Raw genomic sequence first — 22,115 nt, forward strand, 5'->3', positions numbered from 1 at the left:
TGTGTGGAATTAAGAAGGAAGCACAACCATCTTCCTTCGGCATCTATATAAAATGTTTAGTTCATTAATTTTCATTCATCTTTTTCCTTTTTTCTAAAATTTTTTGTGTTTTCAACAAATTTTTCAATTTTGAATTTAGACATGTCATAATTAATTTTTTCGATAAATTCTCTCATTTGTTAGGGATGGGACATACTTATTCGTCGTTCAGAGAGTATTTCTAATCGAACAACGTAGAAAAATCGTCGTTCGTTCATAGAATTTTGTGTGGGAAAATAAGTAATTTATTCGTAGTTATGGGTCGAACAACGAATAGAGAACGAACGACGTACCGTGGAAACGGGCTATTAGTCGTGGCTAAAGTTAGATTGAAGTTGGCGAGTCTAAGATCAACTGCAACCAAATCAAACCGCAAATCCGATGTGGAGAAACTAAAAGTGACATCAAATCGTTATACAACATATCAAGGACATTGTGCGGAAAACCAACTCACACCAACAAACCTATCATGAGCGAAAATGGAACCCTACTGACTGCGACGGATGAACAGTTATTAAGGTGGATGGAACATTTCAAGTCAACACTTAATAACCCAATTGGACTAACGACGCCAATAGAGATGCATTTCGTTGCTAACCGCTATATGACATTTACTGGAATTGTGGATAACCCGCCAATTAAACAGGAGGTACAAATGGCAACAAAAAGCCTGAAAAATAACAAGGCCCCCGGCAATGATAATATCTCTGCGGAAATGCTTCTTTGTGATGCAGAACAATCATCAACATTATGGCACCCGTATATTTTAAAAATTTGGGAAGAAGAAGTACTTCCTTCCTCTTGGAATGAAGGTATCCTGATAAAAATACGAAAAAAGGGGGATACCAAAAATTGCAATAACTACAGGGGAATTACATTACAATCCCAAGTAAAATATTAAGCCGCATAATTCTAACCCGAATATCTGACTCGGTCATTGATACAGTCCGAGAGAATCAGTTTGGATTCAGAGAGAATCGTTCCTTTGTTGACCTTATTAACACTGTAATAGCCCGTTTAGACTAGTCATTTTAAATCGACTCGATTTCTAAATCCAACTTTCAAATCCTAGTTGTTTAGACTAGTCTAAAATGATATAAGATGCCAGTCAGCTGATCTTTGTTTACGTATACATACGCGAATTTGCAAAAAAATTGCTTGAAAATTAAAAATGGAATGGAAAAAAATCTCAAAAAATTTTATTAAATATGTTGCTTACAATTTATATTAAATTAAAGGTCAATCCATTTTATTTTTATATAATATTTTTTCTATTTTTCCGCTTCTGTTTGTTTTTGTGTGTTTGTGTTTACAGTTATTTGAAAATGTTAATAATAGGGTTATGACTTTTTTACAACCTCACATCCCTGTGTCATATTTTGATGAGCTTTTGCATAAGATTAGATAAAATCTTAATTGCAAGGTGATTCGATGGAAAAAAGCTCACGCACAAAAAGCTTTAAAATTTTTATAGATGAGCTTTTTGGAAAAAAGTTTGGAGTCACTTTAAGCACATAAATAACTCAAAACAATCGTTAAAGCCACACGACATATCCAGAATGACATTAACTTTTGTTTCTCACAAATTTTATCGTCATATTATTACATATATATCATTTTATATCATATATAGCTTTATTCCATGTATCACATAAATTGAAAGTGCTTTGTGCGGACCTTTTTCAATATTTAAATAGAATACAAATTATTTTAGTCATTAATAGGCAAAATGTCACTTATTCGTGCAACAGGAAAAACATTCTGAAGCAAAATTTTAATAGGCAAAGTTCATTCACTCCCGCTAAAGGAAATCTTTTTTGAGAAAAAAGGTCAAAAAGTCATAACCCTAGTAAATAAACGACGCATGAACACAGTTGCCAATATTGGTACAGACTGCAATAGTTGCATTTTTAGGAGCAAACAGCAGTGTTGTATGTCAAAATACTTCGATTTAACATTTGATTTAAAACAAATCCAAGTTTTGAGTTGATTTAATTTTGTATGGTAAATCAGGGTGAATTTGGGTGGATTAAGCACTTAAATCGAGATAATGCCCTTAATCATCGTATAAGGGTACAGTCTAAACGGGCTATAAGAATAGTATTGGAGCAGTGCTATGAGTTTCGCACACCAGTATACTTGGAATTCATAGACTTCATGAAAGCTTTTGATAGTATTAACCGACTCTTTTTATGGAATATTCTGGAACGACGTAACATACCATATAAAATTTTCAATTTAATCAAGGCCATGTATACCGACTTCAGATGCCGAGTTCTTCACAATGGTAAATTATTCAATTAATTACCTTGGTAGCCAAATAACGATAAAGGGTGGAGCTGAAGAAGACATCAACGCTCGATTAAATAAAGCAAAGGCTGCTTTCGGCAAATCTCAACACACACCAAACTTCGCATATATAATTCGAATGTGAAATCTGTCCTTTTTTACGGATGCGAAACCTGGAAACGTACAAGTTCAGTAGATGGCCGTCTACAAAGTTTTACAAACAAATGTCTGCGGCAAATTTTAAACATTTGGTGGCCGAACCAAATACGAAATGCTGAACTATTGAACATCGCCAATCAAATTGCAGCTCCCGTTGTAGTCTGGTCAAAATAGACTTGTTTTGCACACATGGGATCGATGGGGACTTTTAGGACGTTGCTTCTAATGGCCAACCCTAGCTCTCCACCAAAATTCAGCTTTGTGAGAATTTTTGCTATTTCCCCCTTATACGCATGTCTATTTTGACCGGACTATTGAGGTTTGCCAACGGAAATGGCGCTGGATAGGCCACACGCTACGAAGACCTGTAGAAAACATTGCTCGTCAAGCGCTTCGGTGGAATTACCAGGGAAGAGGACGACGTGTTGGTGCGCCAGCTAAAACTTGGAGAAGCTCGATCGACGCAGAACTACAAGCTGCAAACTATTCATGGAACGACGTCAATCAAGCATCGCACAACAGAGTTCGATACAAAAGAATGGTTGAGGCCCTATGCTCCACAGGGAGTGAAGGATAATAGAAGAAGAAGAATTTTCATAAAAAGAAACAAGACGACTTATGTCATTTTGGATAAAAATTAAATATTTATTGATTCTCTTTCAAGTGAAAACGACGTAAAACTTTTTGCATGCTATTTTGTATTACATTTCTATTTTTATGTATTACTTTTCTGTTTTTATGAAAAATGAGATACATGGCCCAGAAAACAGCAAGAAATGCTGATCATTAATTTAACTACTAAAGTTCATACTTGTGACGTAATCGCAGTACAAAAAAATGAACAAATAAGTACAAATCCTAAAAGTGTATTATATATGTATCTATAATGAATAATTTATTATTTCTAAATAACATTGGTTGGTATAAGGAATGTTTTCATTTTGTTTTAGTTAATTATTATCTTCGATCGGGAACTCCTTTCCCGACCCAACGCAGAAAATTATGAAAAAATTACCACAGATAGTGCTTTTTATCCCGATTCCAACCATGTATTCCTTTTGTTGCGGAAATGTTTACTTCCCGAGATATGGCCTCCAAACAATGGGCTGATAATGCTACCTTCTTATTGTATCATGGTTTATATGGAATTAAAAAAAAACCCACTGGGCTTCAAATGCCAATTCCTTTGCGTATACGTCAAATAAATCCTCATTAAAAATATTAACCCTGTAAAAGGCTATAAAATAAAAATGGCCTTACGTCGTTTTCCAAGAAAACCACAGATTTGTCATATAAGCCGAACTATGAAAAGATTTCCATTCTTCTTTGGAATACCGTTATTTTTCTGCATAATCTCTGGGCCTATCCCATGTTCTAGGAATGGGACAGCAACGATGGGTTTGGCAGGGCAGTTGAAAATGTACAAGGTTCGTGCGGGCCTGTGCCGCATGATGGGCAGATGTTTTGCACAGTGTCATGACGCTCCTCAGCTGCGTCCGATGGGGGATGTTCTCCGAGGGCCGCATTAACAAGATAGTTGTTTATGGCATCTGCGACTGCGTCCGAGTGAAGGTTTTTAAATCTGCTTCATCAAGTTGTTCTCTCTTGTAACGTTGGACCTCAGATCATGAAGATCCCTCCTAACATGTCTAGGGATGGGGGTCCTCCTATCCACCAGCATACTGTTGCAGTCCTCAGTGCGGCATTCTGACTGGTTTGAATATTTTTCCATCGCTGTGTACTTTTATTCGCAGACAATACTGGTGCCGCATAGCTTACCACAGACCGACCTATCGCGTTATATGTGGCCAACAAGGTTTCTTTACCTGCATGTCGTAGATAGCTGTGGCCATGGTTTAATAAGAAAGGTTAGCTAAAGCTTCCTGTCAATTTAATTTTTTTCTTTCGACTGTTCCTAAAACGTCACAACAATGGGGGTGACTTTTTACTTACTAAATGTTGCTGAAACAATTTTTGGTTTGTCTTTTTACGTACTGAACTTTACTGAACATTTTTTCTTCAGTAAAGTTTTGACAATTGTATAATTGAAATGTTGCTAAACATTACTGAAGAAACAATGTTCAGTAAAGTTCAGTACGTAAAAGGACAAACCTATTGTCAGCAACTTTTCCTTTATACAAATGTCAAAATCTGCAACATTAGTAATAATTATTACTAATTCACCCTTATTACGGTTGGCGTAGTCGTAGACGTTCAAGTGACCTAGACGTTGTCGTAGGCGTAGACGTAGGCGTAGTCGTAAGATAAATTTTTATATGATGAAAAATTATATACAACGAATTTTTTTGTCTTTTATAGCATTTAATATCCTAAAAAAATCGAAAGAAATACATTTGTAATTCCCAAAACGCATTTCTTGGTTTAAATACAACATTTATTTTTTTTTGATACGACAAATCGGTATTACGTTTGGCGTATCACGACAAATAGGTACTACGTATGGCGTTGAAATACGAGGAAAGAGTCGTGACCGATTTTGTAAACGACAGCATATAAAAATAAAAACAAATTAATTTCAAAAGAATTTTTTGGCAATGGTTATTAAAATATATTGGAAAATAACTATAATAAATACAAATTTTACTACTTGATTCATTTTCATAAGATAAATTTCGTGTCTTTATCAGATGACAAACGTTCTATTGAAAACCTGTTAGAGTCCTCATATAACGATTGATGCAATGTAAATTTCTTAGTTCTTGCTCAAAAGATGATTTCAAACGAATTGTTTTACAATTAAAAAAATATATATTTTTTAAATTTTGTATGAGAAAAAAATTGTCGTTGTCGTAAATGTTACGTGGTACCAAAAAATATCCCTACGACAACGACTACGCCAACGAACACAAAAACGTCTACGCCAAACACTTATTTTGATTGTAAAAACTGTAGGGTTAGTTTTTCTTCTGAATTAAAAGTTTAAAAATGATCTACCAATAATTCTAATAATGTTAGTTACCAAAAGAATTCTTTAAAAATTGAAATTTTTGCTTTTTTGTGCAAAAACATACATAATACCAATTAGACGTTACAACACGTCAGCTTGCAATTTTGGATACGACTACGCCAACCGTAATAAGGGTGATTATCACGTAAAAAGACACAGCTAATATACTCAATCTTTGTATGTGTGTGTGTGCTGTTTGAATAATATGCCAAACAATTTTAAAAGCAATCGAATTCAATGGTTTTTAAAATAGTTTTTAGAACATTTGTATGGAAGAAATTTTTCAGCTTTTCATTGAAACAAACATTTTATCATATCCACAACTCGATTATGTGGAGAAACCTTGGCCCTTCATTCATTTTTCGTGTTTTTTATAAACTTGTTGCCCACTTGTTGCTTTTGTGTTTACTAATTTTGATGTTGTAGGAATTCAGGAACAACAAGGGTTCTATAGATTTTTTCCATTTAAATCTACCTCTTTACCTATACCATGATACGCATTTTGTTCAAAGAAACGACAAGTGTCCACTGAACTAGATATTGAACTAGGTCGTTCAATTGCTCAACTCTACCATGACATTGAACTCAGTGCTTACCTCTATCAGTCCATGTGGTGAACAGAGTGGCAGCAGATATTTTCATATTCCTCGGGTGGAAAAACGTGCTAAGATCAGTCATATAGGAGTTCGGCCTTTCACAAATGACATCAGGGAAGGTACCTGACGCCAAGATCGATTGTACAATCCACATACATAATAATAATTGTTCCACAAACATCCCATAAGGCTCATACCTATATACGGACGTATACCCCGGGCGTGTGTGGTAGAGCTGGCAATAAATCGATGGCACTATCGATAATATCGATTATTATTTAAAAATTCAATATTGATAGATAGTTTTGCCTATCGATATTATCGGAATAAAAACCCCTAACCTGAAATCCATTGAAATAAATAGAAATTTCGCTGCTTTTCGGTTATGTGTGTGTAAGAAAGTAAGTCCGTAGTCACACGTACACATTTTTCGGTAAAATAAAATGTATTTTTTACATTTTTTATCAAATAAAAGCAGTTGTTTATTCTCCTTTACATTTCTGTGAACTACTTTTGCATAATTTCAAGAAAATCATTGACATTTCCACCTCCAAATTAATGGCGATGACAACTTAACGATAATATCGGTAGCAATCGATATTTTAAAACATTATATCGAAAATATCTAATGTTGGGAATATCGATGGTTTGCCAGCTCTAGTGTGTGGTGAAAAAAGTAGAACACATGTATTCTTATGAGAACTACCGAAATACGCCGAGCGTATACTTTTTGTACGTTGAAAAAGATTAACTTTGACAGAACGTTATTGTTGCATGTGTGTGTGTTTTGTATTTTAAAAACAAAAGCCCAACAAAACATGAAATACAATTCATTGCAAAGGAAAATTATTTGTTTTACGAATGAAAACATTTAAATAAGTTTCGGTGGCGGATTTTGTGTTTTATATGTGATTTGGGACTCAACGTATTTGGGTAACACGGACGCTCAGAGGGCGTTGTTTTGGTAGGTTGGTGATATATTTGTGTACGTCCCGTCGTTATTTAGGTTTAGCTGTAAGGGACAAGGACCAAAGACATAAATACAACAAGATAAGACATTTTGTTTGCTATCATTCTTCAGTGAATGGCTTTTGAATTTAACATAATGTTATATCACGATATGGTGATATAACATTGTTTTCTTTTATACATTTTTACGTATTTAACCGAATTTACCGATCCAATTGACATAGAATTATTCTTGAATAGATCCTTGAATTCATAAATTTCGTTTCTGATACCATTACATGAAATGTTCCTCCTTGGTTGCGATTTTGAATTAACTGCAACCTGTTAAGGGTAATGTTTCTATACAAAGTTTCGTAAACATTTTGTTGTTGCATGCATTTTTTCTAGTCTTAGTTGTATTTATGTCTTTGCAAGGACATAAGTTAATATTTTTTTTTCATTCGAAATTATTTCAAAGACATAAATACAACAAGATAAGACATTTTTTTTTGCTATCATTCTTCAATGAATGGCTTTTGAATTTAACATAATGTTATATCACGATATGGTGATATAAATTTTTTTTCTTTTATACATTTTTACGTTTTTAACCGAATTTACCGATCCAATTGAGATAGAATTATTCTTGAATAGATCCTTGAATTCATAAATTTCGTTTCTGGTACCATTACATGAAATGTTCCTCCTTGGTTGCGATTTTGAATTAACTGCAACCTGTTAAGGGTAATGTTTCTATACATAGTTTCGTAAACATTTTTTGTTGCATGCATTTTGTCTAGTCTTAGTTGTATTTATGTCTTTGATTATTTGCCTGACCGACTGTTTGTGAGCATATACAATAATAAAAATAAGCGTATTCTCTTGTCGTCGAAATTTGTTATCTGAAGCTATTACGATTATACTTTTATTAGACATTTATTGCGATTTAGAATTCCGCCCAGCACATTATTTGATGACAAAATATCACTAGAAACAATTTTGAGCTACGCTTTTTGTATGTGAATGAAGTCATAGCGTAAACAAGAGCTAGAATACATAGAATACATTTTTTATCCAAATCACGCCTTTGTCAAAAGTGTATTGAAGAAAATGCGTTTTTCCCCTAAGTGAAACGATTAAACCAATAAAGAACGGATTCCACTGCATATAACAATTACACTTGTTCGTAATCAATATATATTGGAAATTTTTAATATATGGCCTTTTTCAGGACCCCTATTGGTACCACCTCTACGCAAATTGAAAAATAGCTGAGAATATATTTTATTTAGTTTTGCTGGGTAATTATGGAAGTGAGCACAAAGCTAAACCGTTCAAGTAGTAAAAAAACATACCTAATAACATTGATTTGTGTGATTTGTGTATTAATTAGTCATTAATGTTTGCAGAGTAGAAAATGGGGATATTTTACCTCCATATTAGCCACAGCTAATAAGCACAACTCAATGTCAACATATTTAGCGTTATTTGATAGCACAAACAAAACACTTTATATTTATATACAGAAACAAAAGTTGTGATAAAATAACCCTTTTATCTTTATTATTTCTTTGTTATCACAACTGCATATAGACCATAATTTAATAATTTATTTTCTTTTAGGCAATCTAGAAGCCATTGTTTACTTAAATGATGACAGGATAAACGATATTTTGTTCGGCAATCCGCTGGTGTCATATTTGCATTGCAGGTTTGGTGAAATATTAAATTGGCTAATTTTTTATTTGTGGTAACGCTACCTCCATTAGCTTCAAAGCTTTGTTTTAAGGCATCAGCATCACTAACCGTCGTAGCAAAGTAAGCTGTGAGATTTTTAAAGATATTACTTTTCTTTTTCGACTTTATCACATCATCCATAGGTTTACATGCACTCCTTGATGAAGTGGTTGGATATTCATCGATTTCACGTTTTATTTCCTTTTTCGCCACATCCCTAGATGAAGTGGAGGGTGTTTCTTCAATTTCCTTTTTTAAAACAAAATCTAGTGTCAATTGTTTCTTGGCTGTTGCTTTATTCTCCCTTTTAACTTCCTTTTCTATTTTTATTTTTTTAATACTTTCCCCAAATAAATCTTCTTCTGGTGGTTCGTTGGATTTTCTTTTCTTACTGCTGGTTGAGGGTGTCGTTGGTTTCTTTTTATTGCTACTACTTCGTGGACTGTCATCTTGAGGTTCTTGTTTAATTTCCCGTTTTGGTGTTGTTGTACAACCACCATCCAAATTAAGTTTACTATTAATCTTCACTTTATCCTCCAGTTCATCATCACATCCCTTAATTAATAAATCAACATTAACATTATTTTTGGAAGCATCATACATATTTTCCAAGTGTTGCAAATCGTTGGCCTCCTTTGCGGATTTATCATTTCTCAATCGAGTAATACGTGGAAATCTTATGGATATTCCCGAAGCTGTATGTTCACCCGATTTGGTATATTCTGCTCCAGTAATTTCCCAAACCGGCATAGTTTTTGGATCTTTGGCAATAAAATCAGGTACCAGAGGTTTATTACATAAAAACCAGGTGGGTAAATGTTTTGGATCTGATCTTTCCATCAATTTCATAAGATGATCATGCATTTCCAAACGTGTCTGATCATCAAGGCCGGTATGAACTTTGGTAACGGTTTTCCATAGACGGTCTCTTTTATCATAACAGCCCATAAGAAAGATACTCAGGACACCACCTTTTTTACCCGAACCATAGGAAGCTCCCAAGACCACCAAATCTGCTGTATCAGCCATCCGCCCTCCGAAAAGGTAATCTTTTTTCACCTTAAGCCAACCTCTTTTCCCCGGTTGATATGTACCGGAGGGATCTTTTAGCACCACACCTTCTAAATGTGCTTTCAATACTTTGGCCGTCATCAGAGATAGTTCGGTTTTAGTTTTCAAAAAATGTGATTCGGAAAGTTGTACATAATTTTTAATGATTGTTATGTTGTCTTCCAGAATTTTCCGCCGCTGTCGGAGGGGACTGAAGAGCGAGTGAGAAAGAAAGGAAGAAAAGGGTTAAAACAGTAAGGTATAGTACTAGAGCTCATCATCAATGAATTTTTCCTTCTCGGTAATGCACAAGTAGGTGAATCGTAGTCAGTCCGGGTAAAACCCCCACATTTTAAATGGTGAACTAGGACGATCTCATTAGTTCGTCTGATATATCCATCCTGTCACCGCATCTGATGTTTGGGGTTGTCAAGCCTAATTTTCCTAGGGTTAGATAATCATCTCTTATAAAAATATCTCCGACTTTATAATCTCTGAAAGCCGTACCTAACCATGACAAATAAAATGGGCAATGTTTCAGACAATTCATCAATCAACGTTTCAGAGAACTGTACAAACTTTTTATACCCTCAGCATTTATGCTAATGAGGGTATATACACTTTCATACGGGCAAAATGTGCCTCATCGAAATAATTGTTTTTGACCCCAAGTATGAAATGTGTTTCAGACAATTTGGAGTTGATTTAGCAATGTCCGTCCGTCTGTCTGGCTGGTGCGCACGATAACTCTCGAAGGGATCAACCGATTCGGTTTAAATTTTGGCTTTCGTAATATTTTGTCCAAACTTAGTTTAAGTTCGAAGATGAGCTATATCGGTCCACTCCTTCCGGTACCTCCCCCACAAAAGTTCCAAAATGTTCGGAAAATTTGTGGGCATGATAATTCTTGAAGGGAGTAACCGATTTGGTCCATACTTTGCACATCGTGAAATTTCTACCAGACTTAGATGAGGTTTCAATATGGAATCAATCGGCCCACTCCTTCGGGTACCACCCACACAAAATTTCGAATAAGTTCAGTTTAGGACCTGCTCTCGAATCGCTTGGATTTTTGTTGCAACAACTTGTATTCACTTCCTTCCATACGACGGTACAAGTTTCATGACGGGCAAGTCCAAACTTCCTGAGAAAATGGCCGGAAAGGTGCAAAAAGCCCCTATGACACCTTGTGTAGTGGTTGGAGCGCAAGATAACTCTCGAACGGATCTGTCGATTCGGTCCAAAATTTGGCCTTCGTAATATTTTATCAAAACATTGTTCAAATTCGAAGATGGGCCATATCGGTCCACTCCTTCAGGTACCTCCCCCACAAAACTTCAAAAATGTTGGGAAAAATGTTGCGCACCATAACTCTTGAAGGGAGTGACCGATGTAATATACATATACTTTGCACATCCTAATATATCTACCAGATATAGATCAGGTTCGAATGTAGACTATATTTATCTACTCCTTCTGGTACCTCCCACACAAAATTTCGGATAAGTTCACTTTAAGACCTGCTCTCGAATCACTTTGATTTTTGTTGAAGCGATTTGCATTCGCTACCTCCATTACGACGGTAAAAGTTTTTTCAGGGGCAAGTCCATATTTCTTGGGAAAACAGCACGAAAGGTGTAAAAACCCTATGTCACCACATTGGCCGAGGGTATATATCTGTCGGCAAAGCCGACTGACACTTTTTTACTTGTTTATATTTGAAGAGCAGAAAGGAATTTCCGTGACATTTTCAAAGCTGTACGTTGTCCGTTTTCTGCCCCTATCCGTTCGACACGAACTTTAAAAAACTGTCGGGAAAGTCGTTGTTGTATCTGCATATGATGCTGGGTTGGTGCCGCTGGCCGAAACAAGTCGGTAAGAACCCGCTACCGTTGGAGTGTGTCGGGAAAGTCAGTTAACATGATGCTTCCAAATCATCCCATGTTCTGTTCCCGAATTTTCTTTTATAAGGGATGATATATCTTCTGATGCTTTGGCTGACTTCCGTATTGTCAGTTGCTTTGTATTCGTGCATGAAACTAGGGGTTCTTAAATCGAGTTACTTACTAGAGTAATTTTATGAAATTGCAGTAGTGGGGAAATCGATTTAAGAACTCCTAGTTTCATGCACGAACACAAAGCAACTGACAATACGGAAGTCGGCCTTTCATTACGAATTCCATTTCCCCGCATTTCAAGATCCTAAAACCACATGTTAAGACTTCATTAATTTTGTTAATCTTATACTTACGTATTTGTCAGATCTTCTCCATTAAAAAGTAAACAATCGAAAACGAAAAGGCACACTTCAGCATGTTGATATTCTTTCTTTTTGTGAGCGCCCAAAGAACCAAATGGCAACAATTCTCCCGTCATGGTGTCAACCAATATAATTTCAGAGTCTAAAATCATATCACCGCCGCCGGGAAAAGCCTATGAAAGAAGATGTGTAAAAGTTATAAAACGGAAAATATTCAACATTACATTGTACCAATACCTTTGGTATCATTTCCTTAAAACGTTTAACTTTGTGATCCATAACTGGTTTCAGATTACGACTAAAGAATCTGTAAAGTGGGGGAACATGTAAAAAGTCAGCCTTTTCATCGGAAACTGTTTGCCATTAACTCACTTAAATTCATTGCCCTGCTTGTGAATTTGTACCCGCTCACCATCGTATTTAATTTCACTAAATAGACCAGAGGGACTTTTACGAAATGCCTCTTCAACGGAATTACAAGCATTAGCCAACATGGGTGATATTGGGGTCATAACGTTTACAGAACCTGCAGCTGCCTTTCCCTGGAAATATAGTATTTTTGGTAGGTTTTTTCTTATACTACAATCTATTCTTACCTTCTTTCCTTTTGCCTTTGTTTCTGCTGCTGCGAAAATATTGCTTTCTGTCTTCTTAAAACCGAATTGTTTTACAACAGCTGCAAGATCCCTTGTTGCCTGATATGCTGAATAAGCCATGGGTCCAAAGGCAGCTAAGACATGACTAGCTTTTGCATTCATTCGCAAATCTTGCTTGATTATGCGAATAATCTGTAATAAAAGGGGAAATATGGAACGTATTAAAACGTGAAGGAGACTTTAATAGGCATGTTTATTTTAGCGGGCTGCCGATCATAAACTATCTACATGTAAAATTATTCAATTCTTCAAAATAGACCTCTAGGTATATAGTTTTCTCAATAAGAACTTTGTGAAGCGTCCATAACACAGTTCTTTGGGAAGACATTTAATTATGCGCATTGCTGCGCAGGATGAATCCTTTAAAGGACGCCTAAAAATCAACCAATGAATTGTTGCCCTGGAGACACAGCAAGGCACCGAAGTAGATGACCACTGTTAATATCCTTACATTTTATAGGCTTGATGAAAAACACACAATCTACAAAGGTGTATAATGTCCCCTATACACTTGTTAACTTTTGACAACCTTTTCTATGAACTGATTCAACTCATTCTACTCATTCTTAATGATTTTATCTATAGCAAATACCCAAGAACAGTTCATACCGTCTTTAAATCCTGAGAAGTTGTTTGTTTACACAATTCCATGAGCAAGACAGTTTGTTCATCTTCTTTGGTGCGTTGCTCCAGCTTTATTAGAAACTCTTCAACATCTTGCAGATATAAGGAACTATCCTTCTGCGGTTTTAGTTTATTCGAAGCTTCAAAGAATTTTCTTAACGTTTCAGAAACATCACCCTCTGAAAAGAGAAATAAAAATAAGCTAAATTTTATAATAAATTTAAAACTTATAAAGTTTACCCTGCTCCAAGTCCAATTGCATTTCTTGGGCATCAGTATTAAAAAGCCGAGAAAATAATTTCAGCATTTGTTTATTTTGTAAATTATAAACCCGCTGTGAGTCGGAGGGTATTAACATTCGAATCCATAGCAACAAGTCTCCCTTGAACTCCTTTTTGTTGCATCCTTTCTTAAGGAACTCTTGTAATTTTTGGGCCTTATTCAAATAGCTTCTCTCCCCTGCTATTTCATCACAGATCTTCGTAAATGTAAACAATCTATTATCTTCGACACGTTGCATGCTTCTACAGCCAATATGAACCTGATTATAACTAAATTGACGACACTTATTAAATATTTGTAATAATTGTATCATAAAACGTATTTTTATTTAATGTTTTTCTTAAATAGTTAAAATATTTTGGAACGAACAAGTTGAAGCAAAGCATCCATGGCCCTATAGCTCTAGCAAGCGAATTCAAAGAAAAACAAAGATTTTAAATGTCAAAATTCATAAACAGAGGCGAAAAAATTTTTGAGGCGAATTTCTGTTCTGTCAATTCAGGTAGATACAGGGCCAAACCTATAGCTCTGCGTGTTGCGTGTGCGTTTAGCCCACATAAAAAACCATGATACAATAAGAAGGTAGCAGCAACTGCCGTTTTGGTAACATAATAGGCCGTTTATATATAACAAGGTTAACCCAGTGGGTCTGGGTTTCAAATGTCATTTCCATTGTATATACTTCAAACAAATCCTCATAAAGAAGGTTAACCCTGGAAAAAACTATAATATAAACGCCGTATAAGATGTCAAAATTTGACATAAATTCAATGCAATTGACACATTATGTTACCATCAGCTGGGCTGATAATGCTACCTTCTTATTGTATCATGTACAAAACATTTTCCGAGAAAAAGTTGTTACCGTAGTTATTTTTGTTTGACGAAACAGAAAATACTAGCTGATCGAACTTGAACTGCTAAAATAATACCCCGGTTACACTATTGAAGGTTAATCCACTGAGTTTTATAATGGGTTAATCTTTGCTGGTTACACTTAGCTTTTCGAGGATATAAACTGTCAGCTGATGTTTGTTTACGTATACATACAAAATAACTAACAAAGTCGTATGTTATACTATGTTTACATTTACGAAATCCACTCGATTTCAAATGTCAATTCCATTGCTCAAACGTCAAATGAAATCCGATCGATTTCAGATGAGTTTTCATTTGACGTATACACAAAGGAATTGACAGATGAAATCGAGTGGATTTCGAAAATGTAAACATAGTATTACACTTTTACAATTTTTCGTATGAGATATCGTCCCCTCTTTGCTCATATTGGTATATTTTACACACAGGGATACATTTTTGTATAATGGTATCAATCGTACTTTTTGTTAAAAAAGTGTCTAATGCCAAGTTTACAATTACGCTCCAAAAACCACTGGATTTCACGAAATCCTGAAATACACCCTGATGTTTATACTTATGTTTTTGTTGATTTCAAACCATGTTACAATTATTACAGGTAAAAGCAAGTGTTGTTGTACAACAAACGTAACAACAACCACATAGAGATTTGTTGTTGGAAGTGATACAAGTGTCAAAGCCTTTCCATCTAAAAAGTAAATAAAAATATGAAATGTCAACATATTTTGAAGTTTTACGAATATTGTTTTTAGTTTTTCAAAATATAATTGTTTAAAGACGCTTTGTAGTTTGTAATCCTAACGTTTCTCTACCTGTCTTCTTAGCGGGAATTCGTATTAGCGGTAGGTTTTACTGTTAATAATATGTCCAGAATGAAAAAGAATTTTTTGTTTAGATGGAATCTCTGAAGCCCAGGATTTAAAATCGTCAAGAAAATTTCTCAAACAGAGTGATTGAAGGTACAAGAAAGAAATAACACAAGAACAACATCATAACGCAGTCCAGGTCTATTTAAAACCCAATGATGCGAGACAAAACATAAGCATTCCGCTTTTCTGCTTTGCCCTTGGAAGAGAAGAGTACTACTATACACAAACGTTATACTATTTTCAACAGTGTGAGGATGGCCATCAATGACATAGAGGAATACCAATCATGGATAGCAAAAATAATTGCAAATTACGGCTCAGACAAAATGTCATTCGATACGTGGACACTCCCAGCTACTTTTTGAAACATAAACAAATGAAATAGACGAAAATTCTGACCTTTATATACGTATTTATTTAAAAAAATAATAAATAAAAGTTAGAAAGGATAAAGTTAACAAAGGAATATGTCCAGTCGGAGTGACCTATGCAAAGGTAAGAAAGTGTAAAGAAACTAGACAAGTAAACGCCAAGACTTTTCAGAAGGTTAACATGAGAAATGCTCTGGATCTGGAACCAAGTTGTGTCGTCTTGTGGGCGATTGGAAGGCACTATCTTCATCCATGCTAACTTCTGCACATTGGTCACTTTTGTTAGTAGTGCTTGTATAAAGTAGTCTTCATTAAATACTGCATAATTTCCGAACCCGATTGTTGCCATGACCTAGTTATTGCCATTTGGAGATTATTGTGTTCATCCTGTGTAGACGGAGATGGTTATTTATGGAAGTAGAATATAAATAAAATAAAGTTTTAGATGAAACCTGTGTTAGCACATAACTCTTGATTAATTGTTTTCCTTTAGGCTTGAGTGAAGGAATGTGGTAGCATCTATGGATGAAAGTATAACCATTATAATCATTATCATGCTATGAAACAGTGGACAATGACATATTCTATCTCACATGGAAGATCGACTCATTTAGAAATTTGTATCTCTGTTCCTCGAAGAGACATTTCCTATAACTTCTACCATACCATGTATTTGGACGAATCTGATCAATCATATTCGACAGCGGAGGGGCATAAATTCAGTACAGCGTTATTTCATGTAATATCGGTAGATTTTCCATCCATTTTTTACAATTTCAAACAATTTGGATTTTATGAGGCTGAGGCAAACAGAGCCACCAATGTTCAACTGTTATTTTAATCAATTACCAATAGTTTTAAAACGCAAACATTTATGTTTGTAACAAAAATATTTTCATCCTATTCAGAAAAAAAAAAAACAAAATAAGTAATTCGACAAAGAAACAAAAGCAAAAATATCAAAACCTCAGATTGACTTTAACACTAGTATTACGGCAAAATCAAATCAGCTAGCACTTGCTTTTACCTGTAATAATTGTACCATGATTTCAAACATATCACAATTATCAAGGTAGATGCATATGCGCAGCTGATCGAACATGAATTTTTAAAACAAGTTGTAAATTGAATTAGTCATCAAAAAATACGACTATATAGAACTTTACTGCTTTATTTCGAAAATTATCCTAAAATTATCTATATATCGTTTTAATTGTGTATAATACTAACAAATGAAAAAATAAAAAATGATTTTATCGTTGAGACATCATAATAATACATTTTGGTTGTGTTCAGAACGTGCAAAATATTACTACTTGCCGTAGTTTTCCCGTTTAGTGCTACAAATGCGTTCCCGTACTCCGAAATGTAGCAAGAATTGCAGTTCTCTTTAAACAAAAATAGCGCTAGATCGACCTCCATAGTAGAGTAAAATCATAAAATTGCTGTAGTGAGGAATTCGATTTAAGAACACCTAATTTCATGCAATTTTTTAATTAAATTCACGCTAATGTGGACAGGGACTTGCTTAAACGTCAAATGAAATTGAATGGATTTCAGATGAGTTTTCATTTGACGTATACGCAAAGGAATTGACAGTTGAAATCGATTGGATTTCGTAAATGTAAACCAAGCATAAGCAAATAAATCCTCATGAAGTGGGTTAACCCGGCAAAAAGCTGTAGTGTAAGACCATGTTTATATTATAGCCTTTTACAGGGTTAACCTTTCTTTTGAAGATTTGTTTGACGTATATCTAATGGAATTGACATTTAAAACCCAGTGGATTTGTTAAATCCGGTTATATATAAACGTACTATAATCGTGCTACAAGTTATTGTCATGGTTTAATAAGCTGTGTTCCTTTACTTACCTGAGGTTACCATTTGTTACCATTTTTAACCTGCAAAGCGTTCCTTAACCCCGAAAAGTGGCAAAACTGGAAGCAATTTTTAAGAGAGTGAGAGTGGAGAGAGAGTGAAAATGGCTTTCTCTTCTACCACAGACTACCAGCAAAATTTCTGCAGGTAAAAAATGGCAGAACTGATTTTTCGACTTTTGTTTGACGATTATTTCACAATGAAAGAGAATGGACGAAGAATAGAAGAAAAAGTCGAACGCTGACAAAACTAAATTAAAAAGTGTGAAATAAAAGACGAAAATTGATTTTTTTATATTTCTTTTTGACATTACCGCCAGAATTACCATTTTTCCGTTCCTTTACTTTTCTGGTAAAAATGTTCATGAGAGAGCAATTTTGACACTTTTCTCTTTTACCACCCTTACCATTAAAAAAGTAAAAGAACAAAGCTTCCTGTCAATTTAATTTTTTTTCTTTCGACTGTTCCTAAAACGTCAAAACAATATACACAATCTTTGTATGTGTGTGTGATGTTTGAATAATATGCCAACAATTTTAAAAACAATCGAATTCAATGATTTTCAAAATTGTTTTTTGAGCATTTGTATGGAAGAAATCCTTCAGCATATTATTGAAACAATCATTTTATCATATCCACAACTCGATTATGTGGAGAAACCTTGGCCCTTCATACATTTTTCACGTTTTTAATAAAATGCTCAAAATTGGTATTTTCTAAACAAACCCACTTGTTGCCTTTTTGTTTTATGAATTCATGAAAAACTAGGGTTCTATAGGTTTTTTTCATTTAAATTGTAAATTATATTCTCATACAAACACAACAAATGTTGACATTTTACGTGTACAAAATTAAGTTTATTTGTTTTCTTTTTTCGAGATACATCTACCTGTTTCTATACAGTTCGACATTTCAATACCTCACAGCGAATTCAAATGACAAATATGAATTTTGACAGCTCAAATCGAAATCATCTGATTTTGCCATGTTACAATTACTTAAGTACAGTACACATTGTCAGTTTTGAATGACGATTTTTTGCTATTATCGATAACTGTCCAACCGTCCAGCAACCACAAAACATTTTGTGGTTGCATGATGAATGACAAAAATGAACGGTCACACTAGCAAGCAACAACAGAGCTGCCATTCAAAACTGACAATGTGTACCCAGCTTTAGGTAGATGCCTCAGCCCAGCTGATCGAATCTAAAACGTCAAAAAACTAGGAATTCGCTATGAAAAATCCATGATACAATTAGGAAGGTAGATGCATCGGCGAATTGCTACAACAAAGCAACTTTTTTTGTAATGTAAACTGTCAAAATTTTCGCCGAATGGTCTCTTGTTGTCTCTTTTTATCGCTTGTGTTTGTCTTTAAAGTGATGACATGCTATCTCTTACTTACCCAATCATATGGTTATTTGTTTTGATTTTTCATGGCGAATTCCTAGTTTTTTGACGTTTTAGATTCGATCAGCTGGGCTGATGCATCTACCTTCCTAATTGTGCCATGGAAAAATCAAAACAAAAAAGTAAGAGATAGCATGTGTTCACCTCACTGTACAAACACAAGCGATAAAAAGAGACAACAAGAAACCACTTGGCGAAAATTTTGACAGTTTACATTACAAAAAAAGTTGCTTTGTTGTAGCAATTCGCAGATGTTTCTACGTAAGTAATTGTACCATAGATTTTGCTGTCACGACGACAACTACCAGGTAGTGCTATCACACCAGCTGATCGAATATGAAAAGTCAAATCCCTTTATAAAAAAAATTATTTTTGTTGTAATTTCCCCAACAACATAAAGAAAGTTTTGACATAACATATTCAAAATTGTACGATGTGCCATGCTATCGGCACTGCATGGTACAATAATACAGGTAGCATTATCATGCCAGCTGATGGTAACATAAGCTGTGTTCCAGAACTAAAAAGTTTTTACAATTTTTACGACTTTTACACATTTTACTCGAAAAAGCGTTCCCGTACACAAAAAAGTTGTAAAATGTTCACTTCTCTTTAAACAAAAATGGCGCTGAATGACGCTCTCTTTAAAAACTTTTTACTCGACAAATTTGAGCGTGTAAAAAATAGTAACATGGATGCCGGCGTCTGATTGGCTGGTATGCCGACTTTGACATTTGTTCCAGCTTTTTTGACGTTTTTTCCATTTTTGCGTTCCCGAACTTTTTGAAAAAACTTTTGTGTGACAACAATTTTTCTCTATTTCTCTCTTTTACGAGTTTTACTATTAAAAAGTACGGAAACAAAGCTATAATGTGTCAAGTGCATTGAATTGACGTCAAATTTTGACACCTCATGTTACCAACAATTGCCGATGCGGCTACCTGTGTATTTGTACCATGCGGCACTGTTTGTATAAAAAATATTATACCATGTTCATAGAACCTGCAAGAAACTACTATTTTTTACTACGATAAAATTTTTTTCTTTATGTTATCGGAAAAATAGTAAAAATTAGTAGATTCTTGCAGTTCCGTAACAGTCCAATTACTAACTGTGTCTTTTTACGTGATAATTTATAATAAATATTTTTTCTGAATGTTGTCTTTCTACCATGGCAGAACTACCAGGTAGTGGTATCACACCAGCTGATCGAATATGAAAAGTCAAATCCCTTTATAAAAAAATATTTTTGTTGTAATTTCCCCAACAACATAAAGAAAGTTTTGAAATAACATATTCAAAATTTTACGATGCCACTACCTGGGTAATTGTGCCATGCTTTCTACACATGGTAGAATCATTACAAGGTAGGGCATAGCAAACAGCTGATAAAAATTTTTTTCTATTGGTTTGCTTATTCTTTCAAATCAGTATACACAAATTGTGTGTGTATGTGTATGGTGTGTATGACAAAATATTTTATACACATTAAAATTCAGTCGAAATGAAAATTGTTAATACAACATTTATCATTTATATTTATTACAACAATGTAATGAAGCAAACGTTTTAACATATACAGAAGCTGACTCTTTAAAGAAAATTTTGCCTCCCATTCATTTTTCGCGTTTTTAAGTGGGATACACACGATCAGTTTTGACTGTCAGTTTTGCTCAAATAATCAATAGTTTGCCAGTGTGGCCGTTCACTTTTGTCAGTCATCAGGCAACCACAAAATATTTTGTGGTTGCTGGACGGTTGGACAGTTATCGATAGTTCCGAAAAATCGACAGTCAAAACTGATCGTGTGTACCCCGCTTTAGTTAATGATCCAAAATATCAAATAAACAGTACAACCTGTTGCTTATTCAGTTATGGTAATTCTGACAGAATAAGCAAATACACCCAGGCCTAGTTTTTCACAATTTGTTCGAACCTGACCTACCCTCCAAATTATTGTACCATGTTTCTACACATATTTTGACAGAAGCATCATTGAAAACTTGTAAAAGTTACTGAGAGAAATTTTCTCAGCAATATTTAGTAAGTAAAAGACACAGCTATTCTCTATACGGACGAATTAATAGGTATACTACACCATATGCTTTTCACATGTATGACATCACCTGTAGTGGAATTCTGTAACTCATTTTTTGAGTTACCGACAAAAATCGGTAACATTAAAACGCAAAAATTTGAATGAAAAGTTCAAAAAAAAGTTAACAGCACTCTTTCTATCGGTAGAACTTTACAACTACTTTTTATTCGTCGCTAACTTACCGCAAAACATCGTTAATTATCGAAATTATATGCATTTTAATTTTACCGATAATTGTCGGTAACTCAAAAAATGAGTTACAGAATTCCACTACTGGGGGCTCAGTTCTGTTTCTATGAAAATGTGAAATGAAAACTTTTATAAAGGAAAAAACTGTCAAATCAAAAAAATTATAAAGGAAATATTTTTCATTTCAAATTTTCATAGAACAAGAATACAGCCCCAGGGGCTCAATTCTGTTTCTATGAAAATGTGAAATGAAAACTTTTATAAAGGAAAAACTGTAAAATGAAAAAAATTATAAAGGAAATATTTTTCATTTCAAATTTTCACAGAACAAGAATCCAGGGGCTGGTCTGTATAATAGTATACCCAGAGTGACGACATACATGTTAAAAAGTATATGGTGTGATATAGCTTTACACTTGCACTTAAAACAAATATTTAAGGTAAATATATTATTTATTTGACAGCATTTCTATTGAATTGACAACTTAAATGACGCATGTATTATAAAACATGTTAAATGTACCACAGCGGCAACAGCCATTTATGATGACTGTCGACTGTCATTTATAGTATGTTTACATTGCACAGTAACAAGCACCTAAAAATACTCATTCAGGACGTTAAACGCCGTTTTCATCAGAGCTTTTTATCAGATCTAATAAATCCACTGGGTTTCAAATGTTAATTCCATTGCGTATGTGTACTTCAAATAAATCCTCATAAAGAAGATTTAACCGGAAAATGCTATAATATAAACAAACTATAATAGTACGTTTATATATAACCGGATTTAACAAACCCACTGGGTT

General features: G+C 34.4%; 2 protein-coding genes and 1 long non-coding RNA gene across 5 annotated transcripts in view; 2 read left to right on the forward strand and 1 right to left on the reverse strand.

The window, feature by feature from the left end:
• Sol1 overlaps window positions 1-22,115 on the forward strand; it is a 458,110-nt gene that overhangs the window by 434,143 nt on the left and 1,852 nt on the right. The window lies entirely within an intron of this gene.
• DNAlig3 (DNA ligase 3) lies at window positions 8,509-14,111 on the reverse strand. Of its 2 annotated transcripts, XM_073961711.1 has the most exons (8): window positions 13,978-14,111; window positions 13,567-13,877; window positions 13,312-13,505; window positions 12,643-12,834; window positions 12,419-12,588; window positions 12,284-12,353; window positions 12,038-12,219; window positions 8,509-9,997 (listed from the first exon to the last, which is right to left on the reverse strand). In XM_073961711.1, exons 1-8 carry the CDS (start codon window positions 13,992-13,994, stop codon window positions 8,563-8,565), a joined length of 2,571 nt encoding a protein of 856 aa, XP_073817812.1. In that variant the 5' UTR covers window positions 13,995-14,111; the 3' UTR covers window positions 8,509-8,562. The 2 variants fall into 2 exon arrangements, with proteins under 2 accessions (XP_073817812.1, XP_073817811.1); XM_073961710.1 differs by having other exon boundaries at window positions 13,567-14,026.
• On the forward strand, window positions 15,110-16,100 carry LOC141389759 (uncharacterized). Its single transcript, XR_012409158.1, has 3 exons — window positions 15,110-15,182; window positions 15,240-15,329; window positions 15,383-16,100. It is a non-coding gene; the product is annotated as an uncharacterized lncRNA (long non-coding RNA).

Source organism: Musca autumnalis, unplaced genomic scaffold, assembly GCF_047663935.1.
Source record: "Musca autumnalis isolate F117 unplaced genomic scaffold, ASM4766393v1 scaffold_1, whole genome shotgun sequence".
In the NCBI taxonomy this organism is placed as follows: Eukaryota; Metazoa; Arthropoda; class Insecta; order Diptera; family Muscidae; genus Musca; species Musca autumnalis.